At 44.4% G+C, this 23,704-nt stretch overlaps 1 protein-coding gene across 3 annotated transcripts in view; it reads right to left on the bottom strand.

Moving 5' to 3' along the window:
* MTSS1 (metastasis suppressor 1) overlaps positions 1-23,704 on the bottom strand; it is a 158,837-nt gene that overhangs the window by 18,997 nt on the left and 116,136 nt on the right. For all 3 annotated transcript variants that reach the window (XM_008564608.1, XM_008564596.1, XM_008564604.1), the window contains exons 4-6: positions 16,713-16,797; positions 15,467-15,558; positions 12,151-12,225 (exon numbers count right to left, since the gene is read on the bottom strand). In XM_008564608.1, the coding sequence (XP_008562830.1) occupies positions 12,151-12,225; positions 15,467-15,558; positions 16,713-16,797 (252 nt within the window). The remainder of the gene's footprint in view (positions 1-12,150; positions 12,226-15,466; positions 15,559-16,712; positions 16,798-23,704) is intronic.

The raw sequence follows: 23,704 nt of genomic DNA on the forward strand, positions 1-23,704 counted from the left end.
GTTGCCGGTCACGAAAAAAGACAAAAAAGGAAAAAAAAAAAAAAAAAAAAACTATAGGGCCGGCCCATGGCTCACTTGGGAGAGTGTGGTGCTGATAACACCAAGGCCACGGGTTCGGATCCCTATATAGGGATGGCCGGTTAGCTCACTTGGGTGAGCGTGGTGCTGACAACACCAAAAGGGTTAAGATCCCCGTACCGGTCATCTTTAAAAAAAAAAAAAAAAAAAAAACTATGGAAGAAATTATTTCCTGTCCCAGTTGGATGTATTGGTTTTAAGGTATACTGTATCTTATACAGTGTAGGCTCAGAGTTGTATAGGCACTGATTTAATATTTGTATACAAACACCCATTTATTTCACTCCCATCGGCTATGTCAGGACTCCCCAAGAACAGGTTCTGGTCATTCTTGCTCCCACACAAACTTGACTCCATCCTCTTGTTTTACTCCCACAACCTCCAGCTGCACTGGGCCTCCATGATCCTTCACATGGACAGCTGCAATGGCCCATGATGCATCATCCCGATTGTACTCAGACCAACTTGCTCAGAGCATCCCTGAATTACTTGCAATTACCACTCCTTTCAATAGCTCCCATTGCTCTCAAGAAAAGTCCACTGTCCTGAACATGGCCTGCCCTGCAAGACAAGCACAGGTCACTGCCCATCCTGGGCCACTCTCCCCTCTCCTTTCCATCTTCCAGGGTCTGGGCACCATCCCATCTTCACATACTCTCCCCTCCTCCCCACCTGCCTAATATCCTTTTTCCTTTAGGGAAGCCCTTCCTGAACTTCTCCCCAGATTAGGATTTTCTTACTTGATCTCAGAAGTTCCTTATATTTACCCTTCACAGAAATCCCCCCAGTTCAAATTTCATCTTTCTTTCTCTAGTTATTTGATTGACACCAGTCTCCGCAACTGATGGAGAAGCCTCGTGAGGGCAGAAACTATGAATGTTTTTGTTCAGCACAGTACCTTCTCACTCAGCACACTTGTTGGGAAGATAGCAGGCATCGAATATGTGCAAATGAATGAGGCGCTGCTCTAACAGCTTGACCTGCCTTTGCTCACTGGTCTCAACCATCATGCCCTTAAATGGCCTAATGCTTCAGACCTAGCAAATTCCAGGACCGCCAGGCAGCCAAAAGCAGCAGTGAGGGAATGCCTTAAATGGGCTTTCCAGACACGATTCCTGTGCAAAGAATTGCTTTTGGCTTTTTCTGTAAAAATCTAAGTCATCCTCAGTCCTGAGAATTTTTTTTCCACTGCCAGTTTCCAGGTATTGATTGTATTCATGCTACGGAATTCTGATAACAACAGCCAGGAGCCCCTTATTCCCTTCCCCTCCAGGAGAAAGCATATGATGATACTTTTTGCAGAAAATGCTCCTGGGGCAAAACACTATGAATGGGCACCAGGTCGAGGGCCAAAGCAGCAACCTTAAAGGAGGAAGAAGAAATTTTTTAAAAAATTAAGTAGGGAGAGTTTACAAAGCTTCCTGGAATAAAATGAAGATCCCATATCAACTTCCTGACACACTTTATTTTCCTTAATCTTTGCATAAAAATTCAAGGCTGAAATTAATACCCCCTTTGACCGATAGGGAAACTGAGACTGAGGCGAGGCAAAGTGGCTTGCACAGGGCCACAGTGATCAGCACTGAGCCAGCAATGGGCACAGCTAGATCTGACCCTAGGTGTCTCATTCAGAAGCCCAAGTTCTTTGTACTTCCTGCTCACAGCAAACACAAATGCTGGGAACACACTACATGAGCTAAACATTCTTCGTTGTAACAGCCTGATCCAACAGCCAGTCAAGTGTGGTTAGCCTTGTCTGAAACCTCCCAGCTTCTCAGGCACACCCTGCAGCCTACACGAGGAGCTTCATGGCTGAACCAAGCCAGAAGCCGTCACAGGCAAAGAGCTTTCCAATGGAGAAGATCAGACCCAGGATACGCTGGGCCAAGACCACTCTCAAGAGCTAGCAAAACATCCAGAGTCATTTCTTTCTTAGATGGACGTATGTGGAAACCATTAGAATCTGCTAAATGACTTCCATCTGGCACACACACACACACACACACACACACACACACACACACACACACACACACACTGTGTTTCATTCTAAGATGCCGACTTTTTCACATTTTTATACCTCACAAATCAGCATGTGTCTTACGATCAATGGTGTGTCATAATTTAATTGGCAATTACTTTTTTAGTGGTCCAGAAACTAATAATGCATCTAATGATTGATGGCATCCTAGAGTCAATGAAATATGGGATATAAATACTGAAACAGATATGCGAGGTGACGTTAGAGATTAGGACCTGGAATGAAAATCCCCTTTCCCTACCAAAGAAGGCTATCCTTATTACCCCTGTCTAAGTCATCTTCTACTCTTAATACCTGACAGCAGCTTTGGGTTGATTTCCAAAAGAAAAAAATCAGAAATTAAAAGAAAGATGAATTTGATAAGACTGGACATTTTTAGCCTTAAAATTTTTTCAAATAAACAATTTTTGTTATTCTTTCAAGCTACTGTGCCTTGGTTTCCCTTTACCTGTGAGATGTACGTAATGATAGTATCTAGCTCACATGGCTGATGTGAGAGGAAATGAATTAAGCCACATGAAGCACAGGAATGAATGCCAGGCATGTGGTGAGTGTCAGGTGCTGCTGCCACATCTCTGGAGTTGTCCCAACAGTGGGTACCTTAGCAGGGGATAGCATGCAAGGTACAGTGGATATTTTAAAAATAGAGCTTTCAGTTAGAGGTCCTCTTTGACGTAAGGAAATGCAAAAGATCTCATAAACTTTCACTAAAGGTGAGAGTTTCATCATCAAGGTTCTTCACTGGTCCCTGGGCAATCAGCTATTTATCAAAGCAAAGGGTAAGAAGAGAAAGCTCAGAGAACAAAGAGAAAACACCCCACACTGACCTGAGGCTCATCACCCAGAGTGCCTCAAACAGGGAATCCTCATGCCCTGAGATGCTTTCTCCTCTGTGGTTAAAGAAATATTTTATCATCTGCCACCTGGCTGCCTGATCCAGAAACCTGCAATCCCCTCAACTCCTCCTGGTTTTACTTACATTTATCTCAGACAGCTCTTGAATCCATCTACCTCTCTCTTGCCAACATCTTCTCTCACCTGGATAACAACAGCCACTTGCTAACTGAGCTTCCAGCTAGACCACAGGCTAATCCAAATACACACTGTCACAGTGGAATTATCTAGAACAAGAAGTCTTCAAGGGCTTCAGTAGAGTCCTGAAGGTCAAGCCTTTAATGTGCTGAACAAGGCCATGATCTATACTCTTTATAATAAGCTAGTGGTATGGGTTAAATGTGTCCCCTAAATGTTCATGTACTGGAAACTTGACCTCCATTGTAACAGTGTTAAGAGGGTGGGAAATCCAGTTATGGTATTTGAAAGGTGGGCCTTTAAGAGGTGACTGGATTTCGAGGACCCTCATGAATGGATTGACATGTGAATGGATTGACACACTCCCTCCTGAATGGGGTAATGGGTTGATAGTTTAATGGGCGGTCATGGGTGTGGTTCTGAGGGCTTTATAAGGACAGTGAGCGAGAAGGTTAGCTCTTGCTCAGCCCATTCTTGCCACCTGACACCCTGGTTGCCACGGGACCTGTAGAGAGCGCCCACCCAGAGGAAGGCCCTCATCAGATGTGTTTCCTGGACATTGGACTTCTCAGTCTCTAAAACTGAAGAAATAAATTTCATTTCTTTATAAATTACCCAGTTTCAGGTATTCTGTTATAAGCAACAGAAGAAACAAACTAACACAGCTGTTAATCATAAGTATAATGCTTTCCTGCATTCTACGAGTCATTCTATTGAGTTATCACACTTAAGGAGGTAGGGGTCATAGGATACCCCAAATCTGTGATTATCTATAAATACAGAGAGCCTGGGGACCCTACTTGTGGCTGGCGACTGAAGTTGGGGCAGTCTTGTGGGACTGTACTATCTCCAGGTAGTTAGTGCCAGAATTTAATTGAATTGTAGGAAACTCAACTGTTGTCAGAGAATTGATGTTAGAACATAAATGCCTTCACCATTCTGGGGATGACTTGAGGGTGGAGACTACTCTTACCTCCTTAGCAGCTAACTAAGTCTAGTGCAGAGGAGGAATGTCATACCTAGTTCCTGAATGAATGAACAAACAAATGGATGAACTATGAATGAAGCCTTGCTTGCTTCACAGGACTCATCTGCAGTAGTCAAGGAGAATGTTTATGAATGAAAGAGAAAGCACCAGATGTGAATCGATTAGTCCCATGTAAACTGTGAATGGCCGATGGGTTGCAACTCAGGACAGGCCGCTACTGCTACCCTGTCCTGCCATTCAGTCATGCTCTGCTCCATCCATTTAGTGTTCTCTAGGGGGATAAAAACCGTATCATGCAAGGAATCAGTATTCCAAGCAAGTTGCCCTTTTAATTCTCTGTTTTGTATTTGGTTAAAATTAATGCTAAGAAAGCATTCAGCCCCTTTTGTCTCCCCACATTGTCAATACCTCTGCCCTGTGCTCTGAATGCAGCCACAGGGAAGGAAGCCAGGTGCACTGCACTGTGGCAATGGTCGTGCAGAGGGATACTTCAGGGTATTCGTTTCAGCTTGAAACCAGAGTCACAGGCAAGGCACACAATGAACTGTGTCAGCATGAGGCTTTACCAGATGCCAGCTTTGCAAAGGAAGATGGTTCACCCCTCCAATCCTCTGGTGGATCGGTTTGGCTTGTTTTTATCTAGAATTCTCAGTTGTGAAATACGAGAAGTCTTCAAAAAGTTCACGGAAGGATTCATATTGTCTTTTAACTCAATCTTTCTACAAACTTTCTCAAGAAACCTTGTGCAGCTAGTGAATACACCAGCCTCTGAGGACTATGTGCTTTCATGTGAAGTGCAGTTTTCTTTTGCAGGAGCTTTCTGAGCTAAATTTAAAAGTTTTTACTGATTCAGGTCTGGAACAGCTTCCTGACTGTCTTATTAGGTCTCAAAGGTAAGATTCTAGCACCCCTGCTTCCACCCAAGATGGAGGGAGTCTGGCTACCCCTTCGTTCTGCATTTCCCCAGCAGCCTTCCAGCACTGGGTGTAGCCTCGAAGAACTAGCTGGAATCATCCCACTGGCTGATCCTTGTTCTTCCTCCTCACTCCACTGACTTCCCTTCGGGGAAGAGGGCTTCTAGCACTATCCCTCTTCAAAAATTAAAGGGGGATGATCCACCGATTGCAGGTGTCAAGGTCATTCTGAGAGTGGTCTCTGCTGGTTTTATAAACACAGAACATCTAGGTGGATCCATGCATGTGCTGGATCAGGCCGGGAGTGTGTAAACCACTGTTCACAGTGGAAAGGATTCAACATTGCACAGGCTTTTTCCAAGAAAGGAAGGATGATATGGGGAGAAGTTCAGTCCACTCTGGGCTCTGATCAGAACTGAGGTCCAGTGACAAATTGTCCTGGAAGCAGATCAGGGCGGTGACTGCTGCCCAGGAAACCAGAGGCTGACTAGTAGGGAGTCACAGTGGTTCCCTATGGCTACAGTCGACCCTTGGTGGGACCAGCAGCCCCGCCTCAAGGCTGCGCCTGGGGTGCCACACACACTGCCCCTCACGGCACCCCTCTGTGCTATTTCTACCCTTCATTGTTTCTGATGCTTCCACCTAAATGGTGACAGCCACATTTTGGTGCATGCTGTCCCTTTTGCCTTGAACCACCCCTCCCCGTTCTCCACCAGCAGACCCCAGCAGACCCCTTTCCATCCTTCTCGTTGTCACCGCTCCACCCCCAAGCTTAGCTGGCTTCCTTCCTCTCTGCCCCAATGCTATGCCTTTTGCTCATATTCATCACAGCAATGAACACGCAAGATTGAATTAACCGGTTTGAGAGAATCTGAGTCCTTCAAGGAAACAGTGTGTACCCTCCCGGGCTCAATACAGTTTTACTGAATCATAAATTCCTTCCATTGTGGAGGTCCCTAGCCATTGCTTATGCAGGGACCTGGAGTTCAAGGTAAATAGTTCTAACTAGACCACAGTAGAGTTCCACATACAGATGAGTACCTAAATATTTTTTCTCTCGTTTAAACCAGAACTTTTTAACTATCATAAAACTTTGTTAAATTATACATTTCCAGGTACAAAAAATGATTTAAAGCTGTTTAAAAAATTATGAGAGCTTCAAACCATACACCTTTCCTTATGTCTTTATGCCCAAGTTCACTGTTATCAATGTGTGTGTCACTGTGGCTTAGCCCTAAGAACGAGCCCCTGCAAGAGAGAAAACTAAAGGGGGCCGCAGAGATTTCTCTCTGAGAGATAGCAAAATCTTTCAAAGTTAGAAAGCCAAAAGGCTATATGGTTTCTTCATTCATTCCAATCTTATGTCCCATCATTTCCAGCAAATAAAAATGCTCTAGTTACTCCACAGACTGACTCATGCCAGGCTCTCAGCAAAGATTCTAGAAAACTCAAGAGTCAAGAGACTGTGTTCTCAAAAGACGACATATTGTTATGATCCCATTTACATGAAATGTCCATAACAGGCAAGTCTAGAGGCAGAAGGCAGATGAGTGGCTGTCAGGGGCTGGGGGGTTGGGGACAGAGGGAAATGGGGAGTGACTGCTTGACAGGCATGAGGTGTCTTTTGGGGACAAAGAAAATGTTCTGAAATGAGTTAGTGGTGATGCTTGCACAACACTGGGAATGTACTAAAAGCCACTGAAATGTACACTTAAAAAAGGTTAAAATGATAAATTTTATGTGATGTGAATTTTACTGCACTAAGCAAAAAATGTCTGTCTTACCTCCCTCCCTTACTAAAAACTGTCCAAGCTGTTTTGTAATCACAATAGTGACAACTGGAAAGATCACCATTTTTAAAGTTGGAGAACATCTAGCCCAACATCACCAAGAGGGGAAGTAGAGGCAGAACTGTGTGCCCCACGAAGGCGGCCATCCAGGTCCCAGCTGTCAGAGGAGACCTGGGTGGATTCGGTTTGTTGTAGATGACAGAATCCAATTCAGAAACCTCTTGGAGCTGTTCAGTAAGACGTTCAGCGAACATGTGGGCACACTCAGGCAAGATAAATCACATGGACACCTCACAGACAAACCTTCCCAAGACAGAGGGACAGCAATGAGATCCCAAAAGCGACTTGAAGTTTTAGTAGCATGATCACCCAGAGTGAGGTTCAACATTCAATCAAGAATCATTTTGAGTACTGAATTGGAAGATCTGATACTTTTGAAACATTTCACAAACTCTACTGAAATAAGAAATACTTTTTATTTTTCTATAATGAACTATTGGTTTTGAAAAGAACTATACGGTCTGGGGGTGGGGGGCAAAGTACTCCGCTGGCTTAATACAACCAAATCAGATGTGTAGCTCTATAAGTTTGGCTTGTGGTATAACTACATACGTACATATATACTCAGACATATATGTATGTGTAAATGTTTACTTCTTGTGGAAAGGACGGTTTAAATCACTCTGTATTTCTTTTTTCCATGAGTCTAATACTGAATGATGATGGTAAGTTTGGAAAATGTTGAGCTAACGTTTTAAATGGCCAAACATCCAAGAAAGAAAATGATTAACACACACACACAAAAAAAATTTTCTTAAAGTTAAGGAAAATTAAGTAGGCATAATTGATTGTTTTGAGCTGGTAGGAGAACTTGGGCAACAAGCAGAGGTTTGTACAACCATGGAAAGCCCACAGCAAGGACCACACCGTGACCAGCCACCAGAGATTCAGGATGGTAGACTTACCGAGAGCGTCCACTGGCGGGGGGCACACGGTGAGAAAGTGCAGGATACACAATTGACACAAAAAGGAAAACAATAAAGTCAAACTGGTATTCGAGCAGCAGCAATCTTACCTTTCTTTCACCTGTTAAAACAGTCCACGGCTTGCCACCAAATTTTATATTAGGGTGATTAAACCCACATTCACCAACAGCTGCCCATCCAAGTTCCCCTTTCCTGATTTGCAAATATTCTCTCCTCCTCATCTAAACAGAAATCTTTCTAGTTAGCATCACCCCTAGAGAATACAGCCTGAGTTTTAAAAAGAGAGTTGAAGAATATATAACCAGAAGCAGCTAACTCAGATGCTTTAGCAAGAAAACCTTTTACGAGGGCCGGCCCGTGGCTCACTCGGGAGAGTGCGGTGCTGATAACACCAAGGCCACGGGTTCGGATCCTATATAGGGATGGCCGGTTCGCTCACTGGGTGAGCGTGGTGCTGACAACACCAAGTCAAGGGTTAAGATCCCCTTACCGGTCATCTTTAAAAAAAAAAAAAAAAGAAAACCTTTTACGTGTAATTTATCAGAACTTGAAAAATATCTAGGGAATCCTAGGAAACAAAGTTTAGGGTGGGGTGAAACAGAAAACAGAAATTCAAAAACTTGAGAAATTGTAGTATAACAGCAAATACTATGCTAGTATGGAACGCTGCAAGTCTATTCATTATGTTGATAACATTGGCTTTACAGCCTTTAGAAAAAAATGACAGGTTTAACTATTTTAATGTCAGCTCCAGGGTTAACACATAATGTTCCAGTTCTCACTCTCCAAGAAAGTCCCTGATAAAACATTTGGTAGTTACAGACTGAGACAGAAGGCTTCACGATAATTAATTTTTAATTTAAATTAATAATAAAATAGGACTTAGTTAAATGACAAATAAGGCAGTTAACTTTGTATAGTAAGGTGGCAAAAGTAGGTAAAAAACATGAACTATCTCCCACTTCTGATCCTCTCTTACTTCTCTGGTTGGGTCATGGTCAACTCCAGGACCCCAAAGGCAAGGAACCACATCACACAGCAGGAAGTGGGCTCACAAGATGCCATTCAGAGCTTAGGGTGACTGGGTCAGCCCCCCACGTGCCCAGCTTCCTGCTGTCTTTGTCCCCTCACCTTTTGACAAGACTGGCTCTGCCCAGTGCCCTTGACCCTGTGCGCTAGACCAGGACCTCTCTGGGCACGGGGACCGTCTCTCCAGCCCCCAACTCCCTGCCTCATGTTCACTCCTCGTAGCGTCCAACAAGCCTGAATTTAAGAAAAAATAGGCATGTTCACCAGCAAATAGGGCTACGGCAAATCCCAAGTTGCTTTAAAAGGGTTCTGAGATAAAACCTAGCAAAAGACAAACCATTTAAAGCATTTTTGATGGAAATATTTAAATACCGTTAGATTACTAACTACCTCTCTCTATAGTAAAAAAATATCACCTTTTATCATATTCTTTGCAGAGTAAGAAGGTAAATGATTTGCTCAAAAAAATCTCATCCTATATGATGTGTCTGGCCACATCAGGGATGGTGCTAAAACCATGCTTGCATGCACAAAGGCATTTGAAAATTTGAAGAGTCAGAAGAATGTTGAGATCAAAGATCACAGTTTTTGAAAAAGGCATGGCAGAAAGCTGCTTTATAATCTCCTGAAAACATATTAAAAAGGAAATGATTTGGCTGTATAAATCAGATTCAGTTCTACTGGGACAAAAAAAAAAAAGTATCCAAAGCTTTCATCCATCCTTGTACATGGGTATAAGTCTCAGAAGGAACATGCTAACACTTTTATAAGCCAAGATTTCTGGAACCTGCCACATGGAGGTTTTCTGGCAGAAAGAGAAACTTTAACCAGACTCAAAACAACCAAAAGCCGCAAGTAACCAGATTTATTCCAGCCCTTAAACTGAGGTGTTTCTAGTCCATTCTCAGGCCATATGCCTTCTAGGAGAGCACTCCATAACAATAGTACAGTCAGAATGATGACTCTGGAACCTTCTAAAAGGCTACATTCACCCCAGAAATACTCAAATATGAGCACCTGGTAAAAAAAAAAAATGCACTTACATATTCTAGAAATTTTTTTTTAAATCAAGGAAAGACATACAAATTGCTTTCTGGTTGTACCTTGAAGTAACTAGAAAATTATTTGGAACATTCCAAGCTACTGATCTGACTGATCTGTACACTAGAAAGGACACAGTGCCTGAGACTGCCGGATGTGTGGCTGTGCTGAAAAGACAGTTGCTTCAGAAATCCCTGATCACAGCCTCCATTCTCTTGGCCTTCAGGCCCAAGTGCCCCAAGCAACATCACAACTACATACCAATTATCCCCAAGTCCCAGGACCTGAAGCATCTCTTCCTGTTACACAGTCCAGCATCCTATGGATCCCGAATATTTCTATCCAGCCTTGATAGGAAACTCATTACCTTCTAGGCAGCCTGAGCCACTGCTCGGCAGGCCTAATTGCCAGAAACTTCCTTTTGTGTTGCACTGCAATCAACCTACCAGGCTTCACCCAGAAGTCCGAATTCTGCTAATTGGACAACACCAGTGACTTTGACTGACAGATGAGAGCCGTTTCAGCCTCCATGCAGAATTTAGATAAAAGGATTATCACTGCAGCCAAGAACTTAAGCCTTCTGAAAAGAGAACTTCTGGCAGAGCTGAAGGAAAACAGCTACTTTTTTCTTACCTCGCCCTTCTCACCAAACTCCCAAACCTTTTCCAAGCCTAACCATCTTCCCTGGACCCTCTCTCCAAACCCATTAATCGCTCCTATCTGGAGGCTGCCAAACTGTCAATAAGGTGGAGTTCAGCTCCGAATTTTTACCAGCCTGCTCTCCATAGAGCCTCGGATTTGATGAACTATGGTAGCAATTTTATTTACAAACATTTACCTCTCAACTTACTAAAATGTTACTGGCCACAAACCCTATTACTTGTCAAACACTAGCTCCCAGATGCCCTAATTAGACAGAATATAAATTTGAGAAGCACCGGACCAAACACATCTAGTAGAAACTGCTGGGGCCAATACTGACAGAAGATCTGACTGCAGGTGAAAATTCTGCTGCCTTTATCTCCAAATGGGCGTATGATTTTTGTGAGAATTGGGGGGACAGAACTTTTGAAATGTCAAGGCTTAAAAACTTAGTCCTGTCACCCCCCCCTGCCCCACCACCCTCCACCATTCCATCTCTCCAAATGCTTTTAATTCCAAATGAGAATTGCTTGTTTAGCAAAGAGCGAATATGGTCTGGAGCAACTCTACCTAGAAAGATGGCTGTTCCAAATTAACGTTCAACACTTCCCACAGAGCAGCTTGACAGAAGAACCCCATATCATCAGTTGTGATGCAGCCAATTCAAAAACTTGGTATTACAAAGAATAGTCTGGAAGGAATGTCACCTTCTCCAGCTCAAGAGAAAGCCCCTGCATTTTAGGTCTTAGTAAAATGTTACAAATGCTTGCCAAGTGGGGGCTGAGCCTGTGGCGCACTCGGGAGGGTGTGCCGCTGGGAGCGCAGCAGCGCTCCTGCCGCGGGTTCGGATCCTATATAGGGATGACCGGTGCGCTCACAGCACTCACTGGCTGAGTGCGGTGCGGCCGGTCTCAAAAAGGACAAAACAAACAAACAAACAAACAAAAAAACCCCAAATGCTTGCCAAGTGGATGTAGCTAGAGTTTTCTCTTCAAACTCCCAGTCTATTATGGAGAAGCAAAGATGGATTAATGACCTGACTATGCAAAGGCATGCGAGTGACGATAAAGGGAAAAGGGAGTGGGCATCGTGCAGCAGCCTGTTCTTCTCAGGGCTGAATTACCGAGTTCTGCCACCCCCCACATGGCAGAGACTGCTGGCTCCTACGGCAGCATTGCCAACATTCTCACAAGACTTAATAAAGGGTTTCGGAGATTATAGGCTGCGAAAGATGGAGGAGAAAATGACATAATTTCTTTAATAATTACTATAGAACATTTGCATAAAGCCTTTTTTTCATGATCCCAAGGCTTCCGAGAAATTTACCAGTTTCATTACAAAGCACAATAGGCATGGGAACCATCAAACTTCAAAGACAAAGGTGGGGAGGAAAGAACCCAAGCCCTACTTCGCCAGGGCCTGGGATTAGTACAGATCCTGCACGCTGAGAACCTCAGTTCAGATGCAAGCTATTTGCTCCTCTGTTCTCCAGGGCCGTTGCACATAAGGAAGTCTATCAATTGAACACCTTCTGTTTCAAAGACAAATCAAGAACACGTTCATTTTTTCCTCAACATAACAATATCAGTGGCAAAATTTTAAGAGTTACCTTTTTTTGCTTTCTTCTGCAGTTTCAGCGTATCAGAGGACTTCTTTTTTATCTCTTGGCGAGCTTTTTTATATTCTAAGAGAAAGCAGAATATTGAATAATTTTACCTCTTTGCTCAACAGAAAATATTTTACGAGCTGCCACTACCTTCGTCACAGCATGAACTATAACATGAAGTCGATTGCTTTATCAGAATACGATATGATACAAATCTCATTGGTGACATTTTACAACAAAGGGCAATTAACATGAAAAACAACAAAACACTACAGTCTTTCCCTATCATGTTCACTCATGCCAGCCGTGAGGAAGGACACATCATTTGGGAATATCTTAATAAAAATGAAAAAAATAATCACAATTCCTCAGCTCAAGTATCAGGAAAGTTTTTCAATATAATCTCCTTTCCTAAGGCCCAAATCCACAGTGCTTTGCTCAAAAAAGATGGAGAAGATGCTGGCCAGACATTACAATTCAGGAAAGGGGGCTTCAGACTACAGCAGGAGAAACTAGATCCCACAGGGAGAAAAATGGGGCAAGCCCGGCTGCCTTACTCTCACCATTAATCTGTGACAACAGGAACACTGAGGATGGGCAGCTCATATGCACGACACCCCCTCTCCACACCAACAGCAACCTCCACCCTTTGGCTCCACGACGATGGGGTCATGCCTGTACAGACCACTCCGTCCCCAGGGCCTAGCACAGTGCCCGGCACAGAGGATGCTGAGGCCCATTTGCTGAAGGCATAAACAAACTGTGGCCAGAACACTTTTCCTAAAGCACAACTCTGTTCCCATCACTTCCCTGTTCAAACACACTCATGCTGTCCCCCAGCCACAGCTAATTCCCAGACTCCTTCACACTGGCACACGAAGCCTTTGCAGGATGCACTGAGGTCTACTGTGCAGCTGGCTGCCCTTTTCTTGTCGGTCCCATCTTCTCTGACTCTGCATGATTTTCTCTCTGGCTGGACATCTCCCCACGGCCCCAAAGTCAGTGTGCTGAAACTATGCCCATCCATTAGGATCTCCTTGAATATCACCTTTTCTAATTCCTTGACCAAACTTGTGCTCTTCTACCTCCAGCTTCTGTGGCAGTCTGTGTCTCTCATGTCACATCTTGCATTCTGCCCTGTGGCACTCTCCTCCCTCCTGCTGTTGGCTCCCTGGGGGAAAAGCAGCATCCTGGCCACCTCTGAGCACCCTGAAGTGCCAGCTAGCAGAGACGCTGGTGGCTGCTACTCGGTCCCTGCTCACTGAGTTAATGCTGAATTGGAAAGATGAAGAAAGTGCTTTGTCACAAGGGTTGGGGGCTCTAGACCCGCACGACCTCCTGGCATCTGTCTAGAGGGAAGCCTCTCAGCATATGTGCAGGGCCTAACAATGGGTCTAAGGTCACATTCAGGCCCAGGCTGTGTCTTGAACGTGAAGTCCCTGGAAGTGAACCCCTAAGGAAAAAACCAGAAGTGTTTCTCTGTGTGCACTTGGGACGGGAAGGAGGCGGGAATATTCAGTTAAAATCAAGGGAGCTTTGTTGTTTTGGACAAGCAGAGGCCCAGCAGGGCTCTTTGTGAGACTTGGTGCCTTCTCCCCACAGGCTCAAGCACGACGGTGCTTACAAAAAGCTTTACACATCCAAGTCTGAAGTCCCTGCTATAAAATCAGCTTTGCTGCACTATCAGATGGGTACATTTACTAAAGAAGTAACACAAACGAAGTTAATTGGGCCCAATATCAACTATCAACTCTCCCCACCTGAAAAAAATTTTCAATTTTTTTTTTTACCTAATTGAAAAAAAAAGTATAGATGGCTAAATCTAGAGAACCTACGAGAAGAAAACCCATGACCTAATTAACACACAGTGGGACAGTACACCCTTTGAATCTGCCCCTCTCCCTAGCTCCAGGTAAAAAGAGAAAGGCTTTGTAGGATTATATCAAATACGTTTTTAGGAGCTACGTTCCAGATGGGAAATGTCACCAGAGGGAGATAGTAAAGAAGGAAATTCTTTTTAAAATAACTTTTAAAAGAAACACACAATAATTTAGAATGCCATTTTTCCCTGTTAAAGATGAATTATATCTTTTTTTAAATTTGGGGTAGAGAAATAAAAGATTTTACATTAAGCTTTTTATACAATTGCTAAAAATTTGGCGATTATACCCATACTTCTAAATCTCAACATAAACAAGTCATCACCGTTCCTTGTTCCTTTATCAAAATGGTTCACTGAAGTTCTGCATAAGACTGATTTCCAGTACCAATGAAGGCTCAACTAGAGGAGCCTACACCCGTGATTAACACATGTTAGAGGACATGCATCAAAAACCAAAATCAACTTATGTATTTATGTGGCCCCAGAGAGTTCACAGGCATGGAACACAGTAAGGACACAACAGCTGTAAGTACATGAATGAGGGAAGGGATGAATGATCTGAATGAATGAACACCTTCCCAGCGGCTACTGAGAGCTTCCGGAGACACGGCATAATCGTCACTATACAGCCTGAAGCAGGCAACACAGACCATCTCCCTGGTCATAACGAGGTCTGGGGTTCAGGAGCCACAGAAAGCAGTCCATCCACAATCCCAGAGCACTGGCTGAGTCTTCACCGTAGCCTTTATTTTTACTTTGCCTTGTAATAGGGCTATTTGTTCCTATTAGTAGATACCACGCTTGTCTTTCTGTAGCCCCCACCGCACCTAGCCCATAGAAAACATCAGAATGAACAGTGAGCAAGAATTTGCTGTGAAACAGCCTGCTCCTGTGTGAGGGGAACACAAAACGCTCACACTTGCAAGAGTATCAGTGCTATTTCCTCTGCAGATTACACCCCATTCCTTCTCATACCACCAAGGTCCTCGACAACTAACTAAACCAGTTCACAGACTTGTCTCACATCCCCAGGACAATACACAAGAGCATGGCCAGTTCTGGCAGGTGATCCAGGGTAAGCTCATATCATTAAAAGTCTGGTTTCAAAATGTGCTGAAATGCCTGAAGTATGAATATTTGACATTCAAACCTGCCATGACACTTCACTTTTAACTTAGCTGACCACAATGAAAGCCACCAAGACATCAGGCTATCAGCTGCCTAGTGATGTTTCATGCCAAACAAACAGTACATGGTCCTGCAACAGGATTGCTTTGGATTTCTTATCCCCAGACACTGAAATGCCTACAGAAAAAGCAGGGACAGAGCAGGAGGCCCCTAGCTGTTTTGGTGATACCATTAAACCCGGCAGCAGCCAGCAGCATCCCACATCTCTTCCCCCAGTGCTATGAGGTGGCAGACTGCTCGCCCTGGTACCTTTTGCATGGTCTTTATCCAGCTGGTTGGCTACTTTCTTCCATTCTTCCATCTGTTCTTGAAGTGGGTTGATCAGACAGTCAATTAAAGCACTTTTATCAAAAGGGAAATAAAAGGAGAAATAAAGCAGATACATTCTGTTGTCAAGATTTACATCTGGTTGTCAAAACATAGCTGAATCACAATTACCTAAAGGCAGCTTAATAGGCTGGCAATCACATCTAAACCCCTCAGCTTTGTAACAACCTTGTCTCAGATGCTTTTCAAAGACTGTTAGAAGCTATGAATGCGCCTTCCTCATTTCCTCTGTTACAGTCCTGTGCTCTTATGGACAAGCCAAGTTGTAGAACCCTGGGCTCACCCCTAACAGAAACTTTGAGGGTGGGGGCCCAGCACTGCTCTCTTTTAAAGAGCCTGCATGGTTCTGCTGGGTATTCAGGATTATAAATCATGAGTGTACACTAACTGTGCACAGCCTAGAGAAAGAAGCATGAAGAGTCTCCAGAAAATTCTGAAGCTGAGCTGCCAGCTTCCGGATCACTGAGGGGGAAGGTATCTCCAGGTGCACCCCTTCATTCTGTGTAGTCTCCCAAACGGAACTGTGTGAACCTGCTGAATTATGCTGATCTGCTTGGAAAACGTGTTCATTTTCATTTGAACATTGGTGAATCCAAATCCCCATGCTGGCCACAGCCATTTCTGCCCACTTGGAATGCCTGGAAGCCAGACAGGAAGCTGGCGGTGTGGAGAGCTCTGTGAGCCACTACTACCTTCTTGGTGGGTCCAGAGGATGCACATGGGCCTGGGGACAGGACAGCATAGCACACATCATTCTCCAATATTGTCCATATTAGAGCCCCTCTTCCTAAGAGGCTCCTGCAGGGTGGTGGGGGCCCAGGAGGCTTCAGCAGGATGCATCAGCTTCTGACACTGATGGCAGGTGAGGAGAGACCCATGCAGGAGCACAGAGAAGATCCAAAGGGGAACACAGGCTCCTTGAGGGCAGGAATCGGGCCCTCTGGTTCTCTGCTGTATCCCCAGTGCCTAGACCAGTGCATGGCACAGAGCAGATATCCAATAAATACTTACCCAATGAATGAACAGACTCAGGGAGAATGCGGGTTGTGGGAGTTTAAATGCTGCAGGGAAACCAGCACTGCTCAGGGTGAGTCAAGCCCCATATCACTACTTCCTGAACCTGAAATCAGCAAGGGCAGCCGAGATAGGGGTGAAACAAGCTCCTCACCTCGAAAACTGCCTCAGCTTGGCTTCTATGCTTCTGTGCCTCATGCACATCCTGGTGAGAGCAGATCCAATTTCTCTGGTGCCACCTGAAAAAGCAACAGAGGCAAAGTTGAGGGATAGGGGATAAATAAGAATCACTGAGATCTTTGCAGAGTTTTAAAAACAAGCCAGATTTCACCATGCTGCAAAACCCAAACTTCTCACCACGCACATGTGTGCACGTGTACACACACACATGTAAATATATATAGGTATGGCGACATATTTGTATATCAACAAAACTAAGGTTGCTCTTACTGTCTATAATATTCTCTTATGTTTTCTATTCTATGGGATACTTTATTTTTATAATGCTGGTTGTGATTCAGAAATCGACTTTACAACCCATTAATGGGTCATGACCTGTAATTTGAACAACACTTTTGATGGAAGACGATCAAAGTAGTATCTGATGTTCAGGAGGAAACTGTAATTGTCCCCCGCCCCATTTTTGTCAAAATAATCCTCTTAGCATTATTTAGAACGGCAAAGACTGCTGCTCCAGCTAATTATTTCAAGACATGTCCTAGACTACAAGTAATTCAGAGAATAGTAAGGCTAAAGCAAAACGAAATAATAGAACATTTTTTTAAAAAGTTTGGGTGACACCAGCGACAGAGGTCTTCAAGCTCAGCAAATGTTGAGAGAAGTTGCAGCACAGTTTGATTTTCCCGAAATTCTTGTCATACTTTTCCCTTCAGGCACACCCTCCTCTGAGATTATTTTTGAAGTTCTCTTCCTCCCCTCTCTTGGAAACAATGCTTGAATCAGCATTGACTGGGGTGTGGGGGAGCAAACTGTAACCACAGATGGCAATTCCGCAACCAACACTAGAAGGTACAATTATAAATGTTATGAAAACACTGGCGCTTGTGAAATTGGGGGGAAGTGTCAAACAAAGCACTATTTTTAACAGAGAGGGCCTTCAAGGGAAAGCCACAGGAATTTATGGCGGGTTTAACCATGTCATGTCAACAGAAAAAAATCCCCTCTCTTATTAGTACTCGTGACATTATTATGAGTTGTATTTTCCTCTCCCCTTTCTTCTAGAAATGCCAAATGTCTGTTTCAGTACCACCTATTTTCTATTTTAGTTTGCAAAACTAAAAGGTTTCTACAACGAAATAATAAATGTCATGTATTATATATTAATATTTCTATATTTTATTTTAGTCTGAAAAGAGAAGCCCTCTCGGGGTTATTTTTTCGCTCCTCTAAAACAGGGTTTCGGAACCTTAAAGCTATCGACGTTCTGGGCCAGACGATTCTGTGTTGTGGGGATGCCCTGAGCCTGGCAAGACGTTTAGCAGCATTCTTGGCCTCTGCCCACTGGAAGTCAGTAACAAGCTCCCTACTCCACCCCTCCAGATTTGTGACACCCCAAGATGTCTCCAGATAGTACTACCTGTTCCCTAGGGGGCAAAATCACCCCATTATGAACCACTGCTGTAAAAGAACCTGCATAAACTATAAATGTCACCTGAGGCTGACTTCTTAAATGACCAGATACTTTTTAGTAATGTTGCCCCTTACACCTCCTGGCACTTGTACCCAAGGACCATCTCAGCAGCACCATCTACCACCCTTCATACGTCTCCACCAGGGACAGCCAGCAGAGGGTGCTGTTTTCACATGCTCTACAGGCTTTCTGGGCTCTCCAGTTCCTTGTTTTTTATTGCTTATAAGCAAGGATGAGGAATGTTTTATCTCCAGGCAAATATGTATTTTTCCTGGGCCTTCACTTGATCAAAAGTTAATAACCTGGCCACACAAGGAAACTGGTACACTCATTCATTGCTGGTAGGAGTATTCCTAAAGGAAAATTTGGTAGTGTCTATCAAGAAAAGCCATAAACATATGCACACACTTTGACCCCAGCAATCCTAATCCTAGACATTTAACCTGAGGAAATAATTAAGGATGAGAGCAAACTTTTACCTATGAAAGTAGTCATCAAATTGTTGTTTACAACATTTAAAAAAATGAAAACAAAATCCCTTTATAGGGATCTAGTTAAATAAACCACAGAATGCAGTCAGACATGGAATAGCACGCAGTCATTTAAAATGCTCTAGAACAATATTTAAGGTCACGGAAAGATGAGCCACTTGTACAGTGCTTAGGATGTGCTAGGCATTGGCATAATAAGTATTCATGCAATCCTTGTGACACTCCCAGTTGCACTGGCACTATTATCACCCCCATTTTATAGAGGAAAAGTGCCTCCAGTACTTTGACCATAGTTACACTGCTGGTAAGTGGGATTGAAACCCAGGGTGAATCTCCAAAGTCTACACATTTATCCACACAGCTATATGGCACTTATTATACACAAAGGGAGATAGGAAGGTGCAGGGACAGAGAAAAACAAATACCACACTAAGCCGATAAACTATTATGGGTATTAGGGCTTTATAGCCGGCTCTCAAATTTTGATTCTTAAGCTGAGAATCAAATCAATTAGAACTGTCTAATTGATACCACAGAAACTGAGCTCCAACCTTGCTGAGCTGCTGCAGAGCTCAGTGACACAGAGCTGCTTCAGTAATAAACCCTACCTCAATTTCCTTTAGATAGAATTAGGATGGTGGAAAAGATTGCCTCAGAGGTCAGCTCCCTCGCCTCCATTTCTCTGCTCCACTATTTCTATTACCTTCCCAGATATTTTCCACGGCTCATCACTGGTCATTTATCATCCCCAGGAAAGCCCAAAGCTTCCCAGAAATGGCCGAACTATGGTACAACAGTGAGAAGTTTCTAAACATAATGCCTGTGCTCCACCACTGTGCCTCTGCAAACAGGAAGCCTTGTAGAGAAAAGGAAATAAAGAACCACAAAGAAAGCTTCCAAACAGCAGTGTCTCTGTCCAACTAGCACGAGGGCAGGAGGCAGATGACATCCTCTGAGGACCCCAGAACCCAGGCGGTAGAATTACTGCCGACCTCAGGAACATGGGGCACCCTAAAAATAGGTCAATAGTGGATGTGCATAACAACATCTTATGCTCTCCCCCAACCCTTGCTAGAACTTAAAAAAAAAAAAAAGAATAGAAAAGAAAAGAAAAAAATCAGCAGGTCTGAATAAGCTTTGGAGGAAACTGGCTTTAGCTAGGAAGATGGAGAAGGCATCTGTAAGAGCTCCAGTTTGACAGTGAGGATATTTATGGAATCAAATGGCTGGTTGAGGCACACTTAACAGCTTGTAAGTGAGGACAAGATCCTACTATTTCTGCATTTCTGGCACCCAGCACTGGTGATGAATGAGGGAAACACCACTTTCCATTTTGAGAGTAAATCACCACTCTGGCCATACCTGGAGGTGAGACCAGGAGCTGGGTTTGTCTTTCGTTCATAAATATGGTGTGCGCATAGAAGGTACACAAATAACAGATTCCAAATATAGGATACTTAATTTTAGAAAATGTCTATATTGATTCAAGATCAGCCTAGAAAAATGATGGTGTATTAGTTTTCTATTGCTGTTATAATAAATTACCACAAACTTAGTGGCTTAAAGCAACACAAATTTCTTATCTTACAGTTCTGGTCGTGAAAAATCCAAAATCAGTTTCACTGGGCTAAAATCGAGGCGTCAGCAGGGCCATGCTCCCTGGAAGCTCTAGAGGAGAATCTGTTTCCTTGCCTTTTCCAGCTTCTAGAGGCTGCCCACATTCCTTGGCTCACAGCCCCTTCTCTCCACCTTCAAAGCCAGATGTGTTGCATCTTCTCTGACCTCTGCCTCTCTCCTTATATCTTCTCTGACTCTGATTCTCTTGCCCCCTTCTTATAAGAACCCTGTGGTTAAACTGGACCCACCTGGATCACACAGGATAACCTCCGTGTCTCAAAGTCCTTAACTGAATCACAGCTGCACAGTCCCCTTTTGCCATGCACGGTAACATATTCACAGGTTCTGGGAATTAGGACATGGACATCTTCCGGGAGCCATTATTCTGCCTACCAAAGATGGGTAAGAGTTGTGGATTTGGAGAGTCGAGGGGCACTGTACTTGACTTTCCTGCATCCATTTATCCTAGATGGTTAGTCTGGGGCCATGATACTAATTCCAGCCCCTTTGGCAGTGGCTGGTTCAGGTATGAGACAGACACAGGAGAAGGCTGCTGGGGAGGCCTCCGGAAAAGCTTCCTGATCTTAAGAGAGAAACACACCAAACAGACCCACAGGATGTGAACAAGGCAGCACCAGCTGCTGCACCAGCCATCTTCGTGGCCACAGGGCACCTGCCTCGGGATGAGGCTGGTCCTATGGACAGAAGACAGAGCCAGAGTCCCAGGAACCTCTCTTAGCCGCCACCCTGAACCTACTCTCTCTCTGGGCCTGGGGCTCCTATTTTGCAAGAGCACACATTTCCTTATTTTTAAAGCCACTTTGGTTTGGTTCTGTTTCTTGCCAGTTGAAGGAGAGGGAAGGGAGCAACAGCCTCATGTGCCTCCTCCCAGAATGAGGAGTCACCTCGCTCCTAGAAGAAATGTCAGTCAGCCACTCGATGCTGCTGCTTAGAGACACGCAAATGCTTTATGGCCAAAAGCTTCATTCTTTTCAATGTGGTACATGTAAGAACTTTCTCCCATAACCAGCAAAGGTTTTAATCACAAAAGTAGCACAAAATCAGCCAATGTGGTAAACAGGACGATCTGCAAAGGAGATAACATGTGGAAGGCAAGAAGTAAAAAATATAGGGGCTGGCCTATGAGAGCATGAATGCTGGGCATGACATGATGCGTTGTGCACGACATGATACGCTGTGCACGTGAAGACACTTAGGAATTCCACTAGCATTTACTGAGTATTGCATTAGCTTCTTAGGGCTGCTGCAACAAGGACTGTAAACAGGTTGGCTTAAGACAACCAAAATTGCTTCTCTCACAGTTCTGGAAGCAGAAGTCTGAAACCAGGGTGTAAGCAGGGCTGTGGACACCTGTAGGGGAGAATCCTTCCTTGCCTCTTCCTCACTTCTGGTGGCTCTGGCAACCCTCAGCTTGCAGCTACATCAGTCCCATCTCTGCCTCTGTTGTCACATGGCCACCTCTTCTGTGTCTGTCTTCCCATGAAACACACATGAATGTATTTTCTTCTCTGTGTGTCTGTGTCCAAATTTCCCTCTTCTTATGAAGACACCAGCCATACCAGACTAGTGCCCACCCTAATGACTCATCCCAACTTGATTACATCTGCAAAGACCTTACGTCCAAATAGTCACATTCACCAGTACTGGGAATTAGGACGTCAACATATCTTTTAGGGGGACACAATTCAACCCCAAACAAGTATCTACCATGAGCAAGGACTAAAGTGATTCCAAAGACTATGAAGACAAGGGCTTAGGGGCTCCCACACTGGTTGAGGGGATACTTAACACAATGGTGCAGGGAACACAATCTTCACAGCGACCCTATGAGGTAGGTACTATCTTCCACATTTTATAAATGAAAAAAACTGAAGCTCAGGAGGGTTAACTAAGTTGTTCAGGGCCACAGAGCTGGTCAGCGGTAAAGCCAAGATACAAACCTTGCTTTTACTGATACCAAAAGGCTATTTCCCACTATGACAAGCTGGAGACATTCCCAACTGAGGACAAAGAGGCACATTAAAGTCACAAACAGAATACAAATTGTTTAATGCATATTTGGGGTGGGGAGGGGGAGAAAATAAGAAAAAAGCTAAGGCCACTGAGCCACTGTTCTTTCCCCCTAAAAGTGCCATGTGGTTAAACTCTTCAGACTGCCTCTTGCCCAGGTAGCCTTGCAGAGAAAGGCAAGACAGTGGCATCCATCAAGTGGCATTGTGCCATCCCTCCAAGCTGCCTCATTTGCAAGAGGCTTCCATCTCCCCACACAGCAGGGGACTAATGGGCAGGCAGTGTCGGGGTCTGCAGTGTGGCAGGTGGCGAGCGAGGACTGAAAAGCTGTCCTGTCAGGCCTGGCTTCTGCAGCGGGTGGGGAAGGGCTGGAGGAAGCAACATTTACGAATGGCTTTGGTGGGAGTGCACGGCTACAATAAGTCGCTGTGCGTCTCAGCTGGCTTCGGAGAGCTAACATTGATGGCAGGCTAATTAGGAGTCAGGCGGGACTGCTGGACAGGGGAATGCTCTCTGCAGCAAGGAATGGAACCTTTGAAGGAGCAGGATCCAGGGCAGGGCAGTTCACCTAGGGGAGGGTCTCTCGACCTCAGCTCTGTGGACATTTTAGACCAGATCATTCTTTGTTGTCAAGAATGATGTTTGTGTCCTGTATATTGTAGGATGTTTTGCAGCATCCTGCCTCTACCCCCCAGATGCCAGTAAGACTCTCCAAATCAAGACAACCAGAAATGTGTCCAGACATTGCCAAATGTCCCCTGGGTCAAACTCGCCCCGTTGAAAAGCACTGGTCTAAGGGAACATGTGTCCTTTTCCCATCAGGAGGGGTCACTGATTCTAGCACTGGTCCTGGGGAAGCCACAACCCATATACTCCGCTGTAACAGCAGCCTGCCCACAAATGCTCATCACAGAAGCTATGAAAAGCTATTAAGTTCCCTGCCTAGCCCCCAGCTTCATAAGCACAGAAGTAATAGGACTCATGTTCTCGTAACAAAGAAAACATTCCACTTGCCATTAAAGAAACATTCATTTAAAAACATACAGCTGGACATTGCCCACAAAGTCAACAGGCACTAACTCCCTCCCCCACACCCTTAGGGACACATTAATTGAACTAGAGGCAGCTTATAGTCAAGTCCAAAATATCAGAAGTATGCAAATAACTACGATAGGGAGCCCGAGAGCCCACATCAGGCAGGACCACAGCAGCGGCAGATCCACCGTCTCTGTAGTTAGGAAGGGCTCCTTCGTGGGACCCAATGAGCACTTACTTGGAGGAGGACAGGCCATGGAATGGGATAGCAACTCCAGCTGCTCAGTGGCTCCCAACCTCGATCTGGGCACCAGCCGGCAG

The sequence above is a fragment of the Galeopterus variegatus genome, unplaced genomic scaffold, assembly GCF_000696425.1.
Source record: "Galeopterus variegatus unplaced genomic scaffold, G_variegatus-3.0.2 Scaffold188, whole genome shotgun sequence".
Taxonomy (NCBI): Eukaryota; Metazoa; Chordata; class Mammalia; order Dermoptera; family Cynocephalidae; genus Galeopterus; species Galeopterus variegatus.